This window comes from Sitodiplosis mosellana, unplaced genomic scaffold (assembly GCF_009176505.1).
Source record: "Sitodiplosis mosellana isolate CC-2019 unplaced genomic scaffold, AAFC_SMos_1.0 Smas_scaffold_18, whole genome shotgun sequence".
Taxonomy (NCBI): Eukaryota; Metazoa; Arthropoda; class Insecta; order Diptera; family Cecidomyiidae; genus Sitodiplosis; species Sitodiplosis mosellana.
In genome coordinates this window covers 376,501-396,612 of record NW_022595260.1, presented here as the reverse complement: position 1 = coordinate 396,612, position 20,112 = coordinate 376,501, and the positions used below count along the sequence as shown (strand labels likewise).

The following is a 20,112-nucleotide window of genomic DNA, read 5'->3' as shown; positions in this document are numbered from 1 at the left end:
TCTGCAAGTGAGCATATTTTCTTTCACACGAAATATACACGAACTGTGTAAGCACACAAATCCCCAAAGTATTTCTTGAATGTTTGTGTGATCGTGAAATTCGTTTGAAGAGCATCCGACAACGAATGCGTAAATAAGTAGAGTGAGTTTGAATATTCAATACCATTTCGGATGTGTGTAATATGATTTGTCCGTGTATATGTTCCAGCATACAAAATGAGTCATTTTGCTAATGAACGTGAACCAACCAACTAACCAATCGAACGGCCAAAATAAATGTGATAGAAAGAGAAGGAAGGCCATTGCCATTTGCTGTTAATTCGTTTTGCATGTTTCTACAGTATTCGTTTCTAACATATATACTTTCCAAACTAAAAGAAGAAGTGAAGAGTGTTCGTTGTGTTAGTGATTGTGTCGGATTCTTATGCTTGTGAACGCGCTATGTACTCACACACTTTAGCACCAGGCCTCACATCACGGCACCCATTGGGTATGCTTGTTTGTTTGTTTGTTTGTTCGCTTATTCGAAAGGCAGAGAAACGTTTCGTTGCTTCTTTCTCTTGACACTGAGTTCCGTGCGCGCGCATCCATCAGTTAAACTTGGTACATTCACGAGACTGGACACGAAAACAGCACACTCAAAATTTAACCAAATACGAACAAATATTCAAATCTTCTACAAATAAATTTAAACTGGTCAAGCAGTCACACTGAACGTTGGACGAATTACACTGAGAACACGATCAATTTTCCCCCGAAAGAATTATTTTCAGTGCATCTAATATGATAACTTTAAAAAGACTTGTTCTTTAATAAAATTTCGAGTAAAAAGTGATCAAAACATTTTGGTAATATTTGTGATGAAAAAACAGTTTCGTTTTAGTTTTGAAACTATGGACATTGTTTAAAAGTCGTTTATTCTCTTTCAATATTACTTATAAATTAAGTCTTCAAAATTTGCGATAATTTTCCTTCATTCTTTGCTCTTCAATTTGGTGTCAAGTTTATTTTTTTCATTTTTTCGTGAGCTGAATTCAATTTGAATTACGCTTGGCGCTGTATATTATATGGGAAAGCATTTCCGGGATTAAAAAAAGAATTATTATTCAATATCCAGGAATTAACATGCATTTATTAAACGGGTTAAAACGTTCTTTTAGTCGCGTAGTTGAATTCCGCGGTTTGAACGTTAATATTACCATTTGGGATCACAGTAAGCTATACGGCAAAACGCAGAATGGTCCGAATCGGTCGCATTTGAGTGAGAAAGATGATGTTGCTGCAATCGACAGACGAGCGACTTCTCCGCTCAGTGTATAAGAAATGCGTCATACAGCAAAAACTCAGCGTATACCAGAAAGAAAACTGCAAAGTGATTTGACGACAATTTCACAGTCCACATTCTTACTATGTTCTTCTGAGTGTGCACACAAGAAGAACGTAACGGTTCATTAAATTTTACATCACGAAAGAAAGAAGACGCATTTTATCACCACTATTGGGTAAGTTAATATTAGTAACATGTATATTATATACAGACATACTTTAGTGTTGCGCAAACAAACCAAAAATCAAAGAAAAATGAAAAGAACAAATTGAAATGGCAATTTTTAAACTTAATTTTGGCAAATACTTTTCTTCGGTTTTGTTTTAATTATTTCTTTTTTTCAACATTGAATTGTGGTAGTTGTTGTAGTTGAACTGGTATTGACACATTTGGTGAGCAAATATTTATTGAATATGCAATCAAACAAAGATCTTATTTCTATTGAACGTATATTTAAATTTTTTTATTGGTAGTTCCCCATTTTCATTCACATCGAGTTCTTTGATAATATGGAAGTAGTAGTAAAATTAGAAGAAAAAATATAATTTTTCATCGTATGGTCCACCAAGAAAATGTTCTTGAAACATTTTTGCAAATATATTTAATATATTACGTGTATGTTTTTTTTGTTCATATTGAAAAAAGTAAGGGAATATGAGGAACATCCATAAAACATGAAAACGCCGAGACAAAGAAAGAGATGAAAAGTAGAGGTAGAGGAATAATCTGAAATGTGCAGCAAAGAAAACCGGCATGCATGCACACACGCACAACAAGTTCAGACTTTTGCTTCATTCGATTCAATTCAGCTGCTATTGCTGCTGCCTCAGCTACCTTTTTGTCAAGTTCTTATCGAAATTTCATCCGTTCCCATTTGTACACATCACCTACATCTGTCTGTATACGTTCAAATTTCATTGCGACGTTCATTTTGTTTTTCCACTTTCATTATTGCAACTGCTTATTCAAGGAGCTTGAAGAGAAAACATGACTGTTGCTTCGAATCAATGGTGTTGATCGAGAAAAAGATCAGCTTTCAGTGAATTTCAATGTCTGTTAAGAGTTAGGCTGAGCTGAGTTTAGCACAAAATGATCTCTTATTCTCCTCTTCATCAAAAGATACCAAATAAACATATGTGCAATTGAACGCAATTGCAATTTCGGTGAATTTTCTTTGCTTCACCCTGCTTACCAGATCACTTGTAATTTTTTATACATACTTCTTCGTATTGCGCGCGCTATGAGATAAAGGTATTTTTGTTTTCCATTATGAACGATTTTTTTGGAAATCTCCGATTATGTGCCTTTTTTGTTTTGCATGTGTGAATATGTTTTCTTATGCGCCTCAAAAACATTCGAATTGGTTGATCATTGCTCTCAACATGTGATAGCAACGTGTCACCCTTTGTTATATTTTGCTGCCGATCCGTCGTTCTTTCCCTTCTATATTCCGTTTTCTTGGTTTTGCCTTCGCATATATTTTCCATCGATCACTTATCGTTTTCTTTTATTTCCTCGTTCTTTCATCAGAATATACATATATATCGCCGATTTCACGAGCACTTAGGCGGTAACTAACAGTAATTTTCGGTTAATTTGTGTATGCATAAAAGCCATCACTCCCTTTCAGTTCATGGGATGCCACTGTTTTTTGAATACTCAGGCACATCAATCGTAATACCAATAATTACACGGATTCATTCCGACCATGTGAAAATGAAATTCATACACACGTCCGATATGTACGAATCGAATGGAAATGCCGTTGCTTTTGAAATGATTTAAATGTTATTCCAGCAAATGCGCCGCATCGGAACGCAATGGAACACACTCTGTTGTATAATTACAACTTATCTTCTTTCATAGCATCCTGCCGAAATTTAACTGGCACTATCACTTTTCTCACACTTTTCTTTTGTGCTGATTTCAAGTGTGGAAATAAATTCTGTGTTATGGTATTTTGTTCATTGCTTTCCACCGAAAAATGCACATTGATTGGAATGATAAGTTATCGCCGATAACAAAATATAATTTTCTTCAATTCTCAAAAAAATAATACTCAAAGGTTTTAACACAAATAATCCATGCATATAAAGTAAAAAATGCGATCATTCGGATGTTGATTTCGTATCAAATTTCATGAGCTTCATTCGTGCATAAATTATCCGACTTCATTTGTGTGGGGTATACCGTTCAGCTGCTCACTATTATTGTGACTGGCTACAGTGCCCGTTCAGCGTCTACTTTTTTTGATGGACGCTTCACGACTTAAATCAGTTCGTATTTGAATCGGTGTGAATGAGAGATCCCTTTAGTGTATTTAATAAGAAACGAAGTCGACACTAAAATTTTTATACTAATAAAGAGCAAACAAAGTGAAACATATAGGAAATTGGGTTAGAAACAAAACTGAGACAAAGCATATTTTTGTTCTACATTGCCACATGATTTATGCTTCATTTCCATTCTAAATTTTGCTGACACATAGACTCTTTAATAAAAACAAAAGTTTTCATACTTCCTTTTCTCTCGCTCAATTATTCCAAAGGGATATGCAATCCGCACTGATTCATTTTTCATTTGCATATAAAAACCACCATTGAGAGGAACGCACAGCGCTAATCGCATTGATCTCCAATAAATGAAATCAGCACGGAAATACCACATGTGTTGCGTTTTTCGAATGTATTTGAAGTTCATAAAGTACTTCCGTAAAAAACCGATCGATTTCTGCCCTATGGAAAAATCTTTTCAGAGGTCGCTTTAGTGCTCCGATTCGTGTTTCATTTTAGTAAACATCAACAACTACACAGATTTTACGTTGTTCCCCACACAGGGATACAAAGACACTGATGCAGTGTCCGCATTCATTATATCTTTCGGCATCTGTCTCTCTCTGTATCATCTATAGTGATGCGTAATACAGAAGATAAACGATAGTGCAATATGATCGATTGTCTCTTTCGCACTTCAATGTGCGTGCGTAATACGGTATAATCGACGCTTGAGTGAAGGATGACCAATAAGTATTGAAATGAATAGTTATTTATTTGTATTGCCATTGCTCACAGTGATGCTCACTGCTCACGGTTGTATGAAAAAAGCAACAAGTCATATTGTAGCATCTAACAATTTTCGTACGACGCACCAACACAAATTATTCAGACAAATGAAACGCAGTATTTCATACAGACACCGTAATGTTTACATGTTTTGAGCGTGTTGCTTTGTGTGTGCGAGTGTAAAGTATTTGAAATCTTATAATTGAGAACCAAAACCCAACGGTATGTTGTTGACCAATATACACTCGCAATAGCAGCGATGCAATAGCATTCAGCCACAGTTCACATCGATCGCAACTGTGAAAAGCGTAGGGATTCATCTGTATATGTGTTGTATAAAGTCTGATTGGTTGCTATGGACATGCGGCGCCTCTTTCGGGATAATTTTGATACCGAAATCGTTTCGGAGGTTCTATAAAAAAAAGAGTCTTTGAGTAGGACATTTCAAGTCAACGCAACGCTTGCAGTTTATCAGATAAATTCATATGCTTTATTAGAGACTAATCCATCGCGCAGTAGGCTTTGTGATTCGCCGAAGAATGAGGAGAAAAAAGTTCCAAAGTATCGGCGCGACATATGTCGCACGTTATATTCAAACTTGTACAACGCATTCGACACCGATAAGAGGCTGATTTCCAGATCACAGATGACATACTTATGTGTTTCACAAGACTTGAATTGCTATTTTTTTATATTTGCCCGATTTTGGGGCATTTCAGTCGACACTCGTTAAAATAATAAGTATTTCATGACAAGAACAAAGCGATCTCAATGAACATTTGAACTTTATGAGATTTGATAAGTTCAATTTGTTCTTTAAACACATAAATCGGTTCAGGAAACGAATTTTTGTGAAAGCAAATAGAGTAAAGAAATATCCCAAATTCACATTTGAACATGAGTTGCCATCTTCCAGACGATACAATACATAACCCCATATTGTATATGTATTCATCGCTTTAGAACGACTACAATTTCGTTTTATTTCACAAGCGTTTGAATATAGAGAGATGGAGTACAGCAATACAACGAATGCTTGGTCTTGCTTTTGTCATCACTTTTAGACTATAATTTTTAATTGAAATGCCGACATAAACAATGAAACATCTGTAATTTGGTTATTGAAACACACTATATGGTTTTGATGTCGTCACTCTCTGTGCACAATGTTCAAAAACGTTCATATTTTCAATATAACTTGTATTAACTGTCGTAGCAAACGGAGCAGCTTTTGAGAAGGAATCTATCGTCGCGATCATTTATTGTCTGAAACTAAAGGCAATGGCGACGGCACCGCTATGTGAATCGAATGTGGCAAAAACGTGTGCCGCAACAACGGCTGGATAGATCGTGCAATAAACTCTTTGTGAGACTTGCGCATTGGACTAAACTATTTAATCTCGATGTTTTGTTCTTAGTTGAGGTTAAATTTCATAAGTAAATGTTTTAATGCATAGAATGAGCCAATGCGTTAGATACACCATTCATTGAAATGATTCCTCTGATTTAGCTGACCATTCACCAATGCCAGATCGCATCACCGTTCAGACCCTAGTTTTCGTTCCAAATGTACGGCATTGCAAATAAAAAGTTCGGGAGTAAACAAACGGACGTAACAAAAATACACATAGCTTTGACGTGCTATGTATTTCAATTGATTATTAGTGTTCGCCTCTAATGTTAAACGTTCTAGAGAGTGATCGTGCACATACTTTTAGAGATTAAACTTTGAGGTTTGTGTCTTTATTCTTGCGCGTGTGCTTAGTTTTGCAGTCATCCAGCTTTCAATATTTACGTATCTAACGGTTCTTCACGATTTAATGAACTCTTTCTTCAAATTATTTCAAAATGATTCTTGAATTAAGGAACATTAGTCCGAGTAATTTGCTCATAAATAATACATATAATGTAGTCAATCCTAATTTAAGAGAGTCAAAAAAAATTGCGACGACGCAAACCTTTTCGGTTGGATTTTATCTTCACTGTTCCTTCTACTTTGGTTTATTTAATGTATCATGCGCGAATCACCTTGACACAAAATCTGATTAATTGGCTTAGTTGTGAAAACAGACGATGAAACCGATTCGAAAAGAGCAAAAAAATATATTTCCGTGGTTCACAATTCACATGGCAGTCGCTGGATCGAACAACACTCCAAAATTTTACGAATCAATCTGTTGAGTTTGAAGACGGTCTCAAATCGCAACTTACATGGAGTGGTCAGACTTGAAGAGAATGATAATAAGTTACCTGAATCGATATTCGTACATTTTCATCCAATATTAGTTTGATTAGTGTTAGTGTTGTTAGTCGGTCGATCGATCGAGCGGTTAGGTTCCATTTCATACGCATTCAACTTTTCAATGATGCTATTCTATTGTTACACATTTTGCATCGGCCAAGAATGTGCGAGCCAATTCTAAGAACCGTTCATTCGACCAGGAATATATTACGTTGAATGTTTTCATTTTCTGCTACGTATACATTTTAACTTCGACCGCATCAAATGATTTCGAGTCGAGTGGTATGTGTTTTACAACTGACCGACTACTTATTAAAAAAACTTAAAACTATATGCGCAGAGTTGCGAGAGTGAAGCTATAAAAAAGGCTGATGTCTGGGGCCCCAACAAAAAACAAACAAGTTTCTCTTTTGTGCGGCTCAATATCTGTCGCTCGAAACTTTCGAGATTAGCAAAAAAAAAACCAGGCGTTTGTTTAATCTTTACCGATTTTCCTTTATACTGAATCGTATTAGAGCACATAAGAAATACTACTATGGTTTTGCCATTTTTCGATCGTTTGCCCCTAAATGATACACATGTGAACGATTCGCTTTCGCTTATGCATCCAATAATTACATAGTATGGTCGTTCGTGTTGAAAATTAATTGGTGCAAATATTTTTTGATTAGCTTGTTTCGAAACGATCAGAAAGGAGCCTTGAAAATTTCCAGTGTCAAACCAACCACCCCCCCTCCCCCACGTTTCTCACAACCACAAAATTCTGAAAATAGCATCATCATTCATTTGTGTTTTCATGTCTCGTCTCGAATTACAATTCGATAGATTCAATTTATAGTTGCATAAAATCGATCTGTTGATAATAATATAATATTTCTGTTAATAACGATATTAATATGGTTAAATTATTAACATCTCGTGTTAATAATATATTATTAATTAATAATATCCTATTAACATATTTATACTATTTAAATATTAACATCTATGTTAATAATTATTAACATCGGAAGTTTATATCGATATTAACATCGGGTGTTAATACTCACTCAGAACGGAATTAATACGATTCACATATACCAATGGTGATCTGTGAAATTACCATCATTACTATTGGCGAGATTGGCGGTTTTGTATGTATTGTATCTGCTCTGCTGTGCGATATTACTATGTCACAAAAATGTATCGGTAGTAGTATGGTCATATTACAACCAATACCACTTTGTTACATAGTAATATCGCACAGCAGAGCAGATACAATACATACAAAATCGCCACTCTCGCCAATAGTAATGATGGTAATTTGACAGATCACCATTGGTATATGTGAATCGTACTAATTCCTGTCTGAGTGAGTATCGTATTTTTTTCCACTGCCAAGCACCCAAATGGCGGAAAAATCATTTTTTCGGGTTTTTTCTTTTATTCTACGCCGTGTTGCATTTAATGAACCACCTTAGAATCGACAGAAAAATTGCCAAAACGGTAGAGTAGAGTAGAGCATAGCAGAGTCCCAATTATTGACAATTTTTCTGTCGATTCAAAGGTGGTTCAATAAATGCAACACGGCGTAGTATAAAAAAAACCGAAGAAAATGTTTTTTCCGCCATTTGGGTGCTTGGCAGTGGAAAATAATACGATATTAACACCCGATGTTAATATTGATATTAACTTCCGATGTTATTGATTAATAACAAAAATGTTAATAATTATTAACATAGATGTTAATATTTAAATAGTATAAATATGTTAATTGGATATTTGAGGATATTATTAATTAATAATATATTATTAACGCGAGATGTTAATAATTTAACCATATTAATATCGTTATTAACATTAACATATTAACAATAATATTTTATCAACTGTGCAACTATAATTCAATTTATTTTTCCATACTTGCTGCATGTGACATTTTCTTCCCATCTTTCTTTGCACAAACTGGTCAAATTGAAATGATGAACATTAAATGCGTAGATGCTTCATTTATCGTATTCAAAACAGCTGGTCAAGTAATTTCATTTCCTCTGTACACACATTTCATTATGATAAATGCAATTATTCAATGTTTGATGCTCTGGTTGAATTTTAAAAACGAACATAGTTCGTATCAAACGAGCGGGACAGATGTGCAATCGAAACTCAATTGATCATAGTGTATACATTATACACATGAAAAGAAATAAGCAAAACGAAAATCTAAACGATTAGAGCAACGGAGAAGTGAGCAATACAAATAAACTAGTCGAGAAAAAAAATATTACGTCGTTGCTTATTAGCTGGATCCATGAATACAATAAAATCATAACTGTAAAATCGTTTGTCACACAATCGCAGCATTAAATACTAATTTCGCTGAAGAGTTTCTGTCGTTTCCACACACTCCATTCCCAGTTCAGTTCAGTTTAGTTGAGCAACAAAAACGAGATTTCACTCGTAAGAACGCAAACAAATCGAGATATGTTTGAACATCTGTGTTTACGTTGCTTTTGATCGCGATTGCTCAGCGCAATATTGTTTTTTTCACGCACCAACATCATCGATTTGGTGTATATTTTACTTGTAAAATGAATGATAAACATATTCAACTCAGTTGTATTCGTTTTTGTAATGGTTTCGATGTTTATTTCTATCACGTTCTATTCCCCTTAATGTCACTGTTGAATTTTTCACTCTCTGCAGGAATGGACTGTCAAATCAGTCGGTACACTCTAATTTCGAAGTTGATTTTGATTACACATTTAGTTCTCTGTTTGTTAGTCTTGAATCAGTTCTTTCATATCGATCGCTGGTCGCATCAGAACGGTTTTTTATGCATTATACCAATTAGGGACCTTCAATGCACTTCGGCACCAATTCCAAAAGTGTTTTTTTCTCTATTCAAATCCTTTTTGCATTCCAATTGAATGTGTCAAAAGATAATATGATCATGTAAAACTTAACTCATAAAGAAAATGAGAATTATCATAATGTTCATACTTCAGTCTGTGATACTTATTTAATTGATTTTAACACGAGTACAAATACTGTTAAACAGAGAATTAATGAATATTTTAAAAGAAATAGATTATGGAGAGAATAACAAATTTTATGCAAATCAACCAATATAATATAATGTAAATATATAAAAGGATATTTATATCAAATAAACCACCTCTGGCGAAGAAACGCTGTATGGTGCAGAATTATTATTATTAAAAATTGACGCAATATAGTCACTCTAATAATTGAACCATTGATTGTGCTGCATGAATCATAGCAAGCAATTGCACATTGAGGTGAAGTATTACATAATACATGCAGAAGAGCGATCGAGAAAGAGAGAGAGAAAAAATAAAGAATACAGTCGGCACTAGACCTATCCGATAAAAAAACCGTTACATTCATTCGAGTGGCTTTCCCTGCGATTTTTTCCATTCGTTTGCTCGTTCGTTCTTTTTTTCTTACTTCATTTTTCTCTTTCTTCGGTCTTTCGTTCGATCTCTGCTTTTATTTCACTACATCGTTTACAATTTCTTTGCGCTTATTTCATTTGTTATTTCTGGTGTTGTATGCGCTCACTTTGGTAGTATTCAAATGTCTTTGAACTCAGAACAATTTGCAATACACGCTCATTTTCGTATATAAAGTTCTTTTCAAACATTCAGTCGTTACAACATACATATGGATAACCACTAAATGAACAAAATCATCCGATAGAAATGATCATAGGATTCTGTACAATATATTGATAATTTCTAATTACTGACACACAAGAAACTTCTTATTCGATGGTATACCAAATGTCATTACCGTTTTGACTTGCTAATAATAACTTGTCAACACACAGAAATATCGGATAAAGTGCCATCTCATCCACCGTCAAAGCAGAAACATTTAATATTTTGTCTACGTTCGATATACGAAATAATTGCTTGAATTTCGTTTTATTGGTTGTCCCCTTCATTAGCAAATGGTCGCATGCATTTTCATTGTAACGTTAATAATGTACCGTTGCATTTCATGTGGCATATATTCACCTACACTTTCACATTCATCAAGTCTAAATAAAATTCACTATTGTGGAATATATGATGACCATTCTTTTTGTGGTATAAATTGTATTTCTTGACCTTACGTCACTTAGACTTATCTAAGTCACCTTTGATTTGTCAAGCAAATTTGCTGGTACGTGCGAAGCGAAATGTTTATTTGTATTGTAAGCATGACAATATTTCTCCAAAATTCATTTCACTTGATATTCTATTGACAATATTTCTCCAAAATTCATTTCACTTGATATTCTATTGTGGACAGATTTGAAAATAACGTCTAATTTTTTATGACGTTTATCTCAACACTCGTCAAATGTGCTGTAACTTATTTACAGAATTTATTCAGTAAATTTGTGTGCATCTACTTTGTATGGAGTTGTGATCAGAAATAGTATCAAATTTCGATTCATATCAACACTGCGTCTGATACGCTGCAATTTCAAACGAAAGAAGAAGAAAAAATCTGCTGAATCTACAAGATGATCGTGTTACATACGTCTCTTCGCGACAATAGAACGGGATCACATCATAATATTGAATTTCTTTCGAAATTCCGTTGTGGAATGGCAGACGTGTCCTTCGTAATTTCACCATGCACATGAATAGCTTGAAGATGAAGCCGAAAGATGCTGGTACAACCCGACTCTTTCTATATGAATCACTTCATTTTAGGCGAAATATTATGAGTGAAATTTTTTGTGGCAATTGGTTCAAGCATTTCATGGAAATGAGCTCACATTAGAAGATCGATCGAATGATTGATTCATACAGATTTTTCATTTAATTTGTGTGCGTTCTGTGGCATAGGCGCTTGAGTTTGAATACAGAATACGGGATACGAACTGAAGCATCCTACATCTGAGAGCAACAAACATGCAAAAGCTAACAAAGGCATGGCGTGAGAGACAACCGTAATGTGCAGGCAACTAGAAGAAGAAATGCCCACTAACAATCAGCACACTGAAGAAAATAAAATGCAAAAAACCGGTTTAACATACCATACAATTTTCGACGAAAGCGTTTTGTATTTTATTTCAATCAACAAAATATCTTCTGTTTTCATACTTTTCCATTAGGTGGTTCTCTTTCGCTCTTCGTTTCGTTACAAATGCTCATTGTAGCTCTGGTGCTTCTTCGTCATTCTTCTTCTTCTTCTTCTTCTTCTCTTTCTTCTCTTTTTTCTCTTTTTTCTCTCTTTTCTCATTCTTATTTAGTCTTCGTGGCTGAACCTTCTGTTTTGCTGTTTTGTAGACTGTAAATGCAGTCCAGAATCTTAGTTCGTTGTAGTTTAATAGCGAATGACGTTCGTTTGCAATATTATTATTACGTTCTTTCGGCTTCAATGTGATCTGCAAAAAACTGTTATTGCATTGTGAAAGTTGATAATATTTACATCATGCCCAGACCGAAATCACCATAGTTGAGCAGAGGTCGAAGGACATGTATCCTAATACACAATTTGGATGCATATGTCACTTTAGCTGGCACATGAGCATTTTGTTATCACCGTGTAATCGATTCAATCATCAAAGTATCAAGCTGGTTCATCAAGTCAGAATGGAAAATAACATATCAATCTTTGTTTATTAAATCGTCGTAATTCATTGAATGTAATTTGAGTGACTATTTACTATAAATATTATTCAAATTACTTAGATCAAACTTTACCTCTCAGCTGGAAATTAATTGTCTTCCGTTCAGCTACACGCACAGGATGGGACAAGGTCAATGTTGTGAATTTTGATAAAAATATTGCACTTGTCCCGGCCTATGTGTGTTGTCTTGATGCTCATCATAACTTCGTGCGGAATAGTACTGATATTTTTTGCTATTGTTTAACTTACGTAATTTTCAAACAAGAACTTATACTTATATTTTCTTCTTCTTCTGCAGATTTCACTTTTGGAGAAATCAGTGAATGTTCAGGCCTGAAAATCATCAATGGCAGTGACTTGTAGCATTTTGATTCTCCAATGTAAGTAAACATCGTTTAATTGCATCTCTAATTTCCATTTCTAATTATAAGAATACAGTAAATCAACGCATTGAATGCAATCGTCGACAACATTCTCAGGGGAAGTAATGAACTAATTATCTCGATACATTTCATTGACGATCATGTTACAAAATAGCCCAGTGTAGATGAAAGGAGACAAGAAAAGTTCTTTGCTTAAAACACGAACCATAAGAATCAAGTAATATTCTAAGTAAATTTGTTCATCTAGTACCTGGAATGTTTGCATTGTTGCAGCTTTTGCATCGCATGCATTTTCGTGCAAAATATTATCGTATTAAAATAACCTGGGTGGCATTCACCAACTACTTTCGGAATACTCATGAATGAATTAATGAATGATTTACTTTATTTGTTTTAGTTTATAAATGCTAAGAAATCGTTCCGTGCAGTTGACGTATACACATGTTGCAGAAAAAGCTGTATTTTCGAGAGAAAAAAATACTCGGCTTCTCCACATGACTGGATGCTTCAATGTTGCACGTGCTACCTGGCGGTAAAAAACACAAGTTTTAATCCATCACCCAAGTTTTTTTTTTGTTTTTGAAAAGAGTGCCAAAACAATGATTGTAAATAGAGATTATCTACACAGACTGTTATATTTGAACGTAGCATGTGATTGCCATATGAATTTCCACTTTACAACTAAAATTACGTGGTAGAATGAACGAAAACTTCATTAAAATTTCGATACAGTGGACGAAGAAACGGTGCGCTAGTAATTTTTATTTATCTTTCTGATAAGTTCACTATCTTTACGTGAGAGAATCATTTTGTGTCCACACATATCAATGAGTAGTATATTATTTTGTCATGCCGAAAAGAGAGGCGTCATGTTAATTCATTTTCACACTTATGGACTCTTCAGTTCACTTTTGTTGATAATATGCCAGCTAGGCACATTAAAAAAAAATTGTGCCATACTATTTTGGTAACTCAATTTTAAGATGGCTTGTGATACATGATGCAAACCAATTTCATGCAAATTCAATCACAAACTTCAAAATAATAATTAAAGAAGATAAAATGTTCCACAAACAAACAATTATCAAAGCGACCACTAAAAATGCCCTAATATAAAATATAACTTTAATTTTGAATGTATTTGTCTTATATTATCTATATGTTACTCTGATACATTCATTGCGAATAGATCAATTTGATAAACATGAGGCTCTTTTTGTCTTGCACGCGAATAGAAAATTCTTGTAACAATTTATTGAGATTGACCTTACCACGTTTTATTATTCTTACCTTCATGTACACTCCGCCACGGATATGTAGGCTGGAGGTGGTCTGCCGTAAATGAGTGCATATCGTGGAAGAAAAGAAGTTGAGAATTCATTTCAAAGGTGATTTTACTACATACCAATTATAATTTCTATGGACTCGAATTACTTTAACCGTGATTAAAATTCAATAAAAAAAGCGTCTTTCTATTTGGCTACACAATTCGAGCACTTTTTAGAAAACAGTATAGAATCTGGGAGCCAAAAAAAATTCTCTATCGACTGACATTGATATGAAACGAAAAATTAAATACCATTGATCACTTTTTATCTCAAAATATGAATCGTAATCATTAAATCATCTGTAAACATCATGCGTAAGAGTTTATTTCGATACGAATTAGAAGCAAAAAAGAAAAGATATTTACAACCACACAAGTTTGCAATCAATTTATTAGCATTTCAGTTTATGCGGTTCCACCATTCCACGAGCAATAACAGAAAACAGTTTTTTTGATGTTTTTTTACATTTGTTTTTAAAATCATAATTGATTCGACTTCATATTGGCCTCAGATATATATATATGTATATATAATTTGTATATAAACGACGTTGATTGTGTGTCCGAATGAATGATGCGGCTCGAAGCCAAGCAAAGAGAGAAATCAAAACTTTAATTGAGCATAGGAATTTTTCATTTCGGCACTGTCTTACATGGACTTGAATTCCATTTCTTCCCGCCTCTGCCTCCATTCATTCAATTACAGCTAGTTACTCCTGCTAGTTCAACTTTAAAGAAAACCTCAAGACACACAGAAAAACATCTTGAATATTTGTCTCAAAACGTTTGCTCCGATACGATTTACATTCGAACGGACACAGTATAAGTATACGACTGGTTCATTTTCAAATAGATATAACAAAAAAAATATTTTTTTATACCAGAATGTATGAGTCCAATACACATACATGACAATACGTAAGGCACTGTCTGTCGATATTAATAATAGTTGGAGGCAAGAAATATGAAACGAACATAAGTATAAATAATATTGTAAAGGCGCAAAAACTATTGAATTTGTATAAAATCGCAAAAAGCAAGAATACGAGCACATAGAAAAGCTGTCATTAGCACAGTGGAGTAGTTCTTCTCCTGTATCCACATTTATGCGGAATACATTGAAAGCCAATAGCGTATGCGAATGCGCGCTCTTTCTGTTCAACACATTTCGTTACGATAGATGGATATAATACACAGATGATGAATGTATGTATATAAGTATATTTTAAGCACTTCAACGACGACCAACTAAAAAATATTTTTTTTTTATTTCACTCGTTTCTATGCGATGCGCTTTGTACTCGTCTTATCGTATGAGAGCTAGACTCGGTTTGTCTGTGAGGAGAAATAAGCGGTGAATGCTTCATCATGTGAACGTATTAGTTTCTCGGCTGCCAATGCGAATGTATAATGTATATTTAAAAAATTTGTGTATTTTTTACTTCTGCTTGTTCGTCGTTCGTTCGCTTTTCGATGTTGTTGAGGCGGCATTTATGTGTTTGAGTGTATGCTACTTCGACTTGTTTAGTGTTTAGTGCTGCTAAAAACTTTGAACGAGTCAAAAGGATTTTTTAAAGTCTCTTAAAAATTAAATAATTTCATACGAATTAGCTAGTTCTGATAAATTATTTTCATTAAAAAATATCACTTTTATTATCATCGAATACCGTTTGGAAAAGACCAATTAAATGTTTATTGAATTTTCAAATGGAATCGTTTCAAACCGTATGACTTACAAGTATATATTAAATTTTCTTTTTGAAACACATAGATTCGATTGATGTCTTGACGCAACGGGCAAGAAAAGTATTCTTCAAGTCACAAAAACATACATTCTCAATTTAAAGACGATAGAATAATGTATAAGCAACGTCGACCAACAATGAACGATTTGGATGTGCAGTTAATAAGAGAGTTTGCAATGCGTCCGATTATCTATAATAAGGCCACACCATTTTTTAAAAATAAATATTTAACCGATTGTGCTTGGGACGAAATTGCAAATAAAATCGGTGGCGACGGTGAGTCATTTTAACCGACTATTTTTTTGTTGTCGTTGTTTTTGTATATATGAGTTCACAAATTTATTACTCAATGTGCTTCAACATGAGTTTTTAAAATTTTGTTTTTATTATAAACATTTCGAAAAACAACTGATATTCGTGATTTCCGTCGTTTCTTGTGAGAAGGTTTGTTTGTATTTTGTAGTGAACAATAATGATTACAGAGAAAAACAAACATTTGTACAGAAGAAAAAAAACTTCAAAACCAGATAAGCAATTTCCAATAGACTAGGTCGAACAGAATTGAGTCCGTTTTTTATTAATATTTCAAACAACTAAATTCAAAGGTTTTTCATCGTATGAATGTCGGATTGAATAGCACTCAAACAGTAAATTCGCATTTGCAAAGCGAGATCGAATTCAAAAAAGACATACCACATACAAAGAAAATATTAAGATTGCAATGTATAGAAAAATGACTTTGAAATGCGATTTAAAATTTGCTAATGACTGTTTTCGCGTCATTGTTTATTTAATATCACTGGAACTATCTCACTGTAGTCTAACTATATCCATATGATATACGTATTATATATTACCAAAGTATTAATCCATTTATTATAATCGAACGAAATAATAACAAAAAAGAAACGTAGTTCATAGAAGCAAGACGAAAACGAACAAAAAAAAATTAAGTAATACCGAAGAAACAGAGAAGAAATGAATAATACAGCAAGAGAACCTTTAAACAGCGCTGGCAATAACAACGAATACAAAAAATAATAATAACATAAATAGACAAAAAAAAACAAAATATGTTATATACATATCTGTATCGGCTACGAACGAAGCAAAACACAAAAAATAAAAAGATAAAAAAAATAAATAACTATTAAATACACAGTCAGAAAGACAAGCGTACACTAGCACATGCCAGTATGTAGCAAGTACGCGCAAAACAATAGATAGCTTGGAAATTAGTTTTTGTTTGTATATACATAGAAAACTCACTTCGAATCCATATTTCCACATGAAAACCGAGCGAGCCACAAGCTCAAATAGTTCAAAACCAACGTAAAGAAAACCAAAACTTTTTAAAATAAATTTGTTTTTGTGAATCACATGTGGATGTGAGCGGATGTGTGTGTGTATGTGTGCGTGAGTCAGTATACGGGTATGCGCATCTTTGTTTATAAGAAACCGTACGACAGTGTGTAGTATTGTATGCGAACAGGCGGATCAACAGTGTAGAGGTAGATTTTCACATGACATTTTGCCTAGATTCTACTCCGTATATTCTTAGTGCATTGGATGCCATTAAATAATACACTCATGATTCTATTGAAATGACATTGAATCAATACAACTACCAACGCTAGTAAATGTAGCAATATAATATGCATCGTTAATGTTGGCGAAGCATCTATCTATGTGCAGTATATGAATAACAAATTGCTCCAGATAGTAAATATGAGACAATAGAAATATTTCTTATTTTGAATTCGAGTGGAGGCGCCCATTGAAATAATTGAAATTTGTATTTTATCAGATTCCAAGAATTCGAAACTTTTCCATATTGTTGTTCTTTTTTGGCACATTTATCAGCAAGTAAAAGCTTTCGTTTGATTCCACTCATTTTTTCTTGAAACAGTGAATCGAGTTCGGGATCGAATAAATCAACTTCGAAATCGATATAATTTGGAAAAGCGCAAAGTTGACCTCCAAAAAGCTGATGGATATACAAATGCTCGCTCCACATGGCCGTTATTCGAACATTTGCGTTTTTTGGATAGCCACATTCGACCAAGAAAATCGTACAAAGCACTTGGACGTAAGCCGCGGCCGGTTGGAAGACCTCGTCGTAATAATCTTTATGAAAATGACTCTTATGTGATGTTCAATGAACGAGGTACAGCTCAATATGCCAACCCAATTGCCTTACAACAGCAGCAGCAGCAGCAGCAACAACAACAACAAGAACAACAGCAACATCAGTTGCAACAAGATCAAACTGTTCAAATTAAAACCGAACCCGATTTAAATAAAGCAGCCGATACGGAATCGAATGCTTATCGTAGTGAATATGACACGTAATAATACTAGCGATTGCTTTCGTACGTCCTTTTCATAATAGCATTTTTGATATTACAGGGACGGTGAAGTAGATGGCAACTATCGCGAACAAAGCGAACCGAAAAGCAACAGTGATGGTGAAAATTTCATTGATCCGGCATCATTTTTGTAAATATCAAGATTATAGCTTGATTTATTTCTTATCGTTAATTCAATGGGTGTCATCTGATTTTTTCAGGGTCGAAAATGAGGACAGCATAACAGAAGATCCAAGTAAACAAAATGGCAATGTTCAAGATTCCGGAACTTCCCACCCATTTGCAAACGTACAAAAGAAAGTTCCAGCAATTAGTCTTTCCTTAAGAAATTTGAATTCCATGAGACATCAGCCGCTGCCAATGACAAATGGTGATACCAATCAGAATTCCAATCAAACGATTGCACTTGACTCGGAATCGGAAATATCAACTCAAAATCAGTCGTACAAACGCATTACATCGAAAAACCCATCATCAGCTAAATTCGAAGCATTCGGACATTTTGTAGCTTCTTCACTTATTGATTTACCTGAAAAGAATGCCTTGGAGTTAGTAGAAAAGTTCACTAGTGAAATAGTCAAATCACTGATTGGATCTAAAACAACGGCAGCAACACCTGAAAGAGAATGATTTCTTTGCCATATTATCGTAGGTTTTCCATTCTTTTCGTCGAATAAATTCGATCTTATCAGTATTTGATCTTTTTAGAAGAATGAATTCCTCTTCCTACCATTGTTGTTACAATTTGTTTCGAAATCTATCTTCCAACACTTGATGAATGTTAATTAAATTTATTTAACTTTGCCTAATTATTATAAATAATAAACCATTGAAAATGTTTGTTTGCATTTAAATTCTCTTATAAATGTAGTAAATAAAGACAACATATTTAGTAAAACTAAAATAAATTTTTTGTGGTCAAATTTCAAGGAATTTTATTTCAATACGTTGAAGCAAAAACACTGAATTGGACGATTCCTAGCCCAGTGTCACATTTAGGATTTCTGGTCATCATCAAATTTGGCTGAATTTCTTCCGATCAACAAAATGGTTTTATATTGTAGGACGTGACTGGTGCCATTTGCTATGTTATGATTGTCACATTGCACTAGTCCCGGCCTGCAAAAGATTCCATACTCAACACAATTGGTTCGCCATCGATTCTATAGGAACCGGAGCATGAATACATATTATTTAAAAGTAATATAAAAATATCCTAATGAATATTTAAGAATGAATACACAATAAAATAATAAAAAAAATTTATTCGTTTTAAGCCATACGAAATGTTCTTGAAAATATTTCATCAATAAAGCAGACATGTCCATGTTGGTGGTTTATATGTAGAAGATTGTAAACATTGCAATAAATAAACAGAAAAACATTACTTTTAAGAATCAAATGCTCGAAAACATAAAAATAGAAATTTCATCATTAATGTGGGCAGTATCAAGGTATTCTCGTAGAGAACATATACAAAAAATGAGGTTACCTGGATGAAAAATTGACTAGGCGGCCAGGTTTTTTTCGTGAAAATTAATCAAAATTCAGATATCTTAACCTACATTCATTTTCCTACCAATTTTTTTTAAATAGTTTGTTCGAAAAAGAGTGTAAAAAGTTGTTCTACAAAGCAGTGATGTTTGTTTGTTGTTCGATCCATTATCCATATCCATTCAACATATTATGGGCTCGGATCGTCAGAATGTAGAATTATATGTCGCGTATAAGTTACACATATCGTGGACATTGCCGATATTTTACGCATATTTGTGATATAATAGATAAATATCATTTCACATGCTTCAATATCCGCAAAAACCGTAGTTTATACACTTATGGCCAATTTATGTTGTCCGGGATGGATTTAATCCGTGGGGTAAAATGGATTTTCGTCAGAAGACCAAATTTTTCGATAGAACTTATACCTATCACATAGGAAATTGATGCTTAACTCCATTTCGGCTATTAATAATGTTAAAAGTATTTCAAATATTTTTTCACACCAAGATATTTGAAAAAAAA

The 20,112-nt window shown here is 33.8% G+C and overlaps 1 protein-coding gene across 9 annotated transcripts; it reads left to right on the top strand.

Annotated features, from left to right (window-relative positions):
* The first annotated feature begins 594 nt into the window (after window positions 1-594).
* LOC129568365 (myb-like protein AA) lies at window positions 595-18,995 on the top strand. 9 transcript variants are annotated; one of them, XM_055446086.1, is made up of 7 exons: window positions 596-848; window positions 1,161-1,502; window positions 12,562-12,643; window positions 15,745-15,994; window positions 17,628-18,066; window positions 18,128-18,217; window positions 18,288-18,995. In XM_055446086.1, the coding sequence occupies exons 4-7, from the start codon at window positions 15,832-15,834 to the stop codon at window positions 18,715-18,717; spliced, it is 1,122 nt and encodes a 373-aa protein (XP_055302061.1). In that variant the 5' UTR covers window positions 596-848; window positions 1,161-1,502; window positions 12,562-12,643; window positions 15,745-15,831; the 3' UTR covers window positions 18,718-18,995. The 9 variants fall into 9 exon arrangements, with proteins under 9 accessions (XP_055302066.1, XP_055302061.1, XP_055302060.1 ...); XM_055446085.1 differs by having other exon boundaries at window positions 596-1,502; XM_055446089.1 differs by lacking the exons at window positions 596-848; window positions 1,161-1,502 and adding an exon at window positions 1,621-1,719.
* Window positions 18,996-20,112: the final 1,117 nt, after the last annotated feature.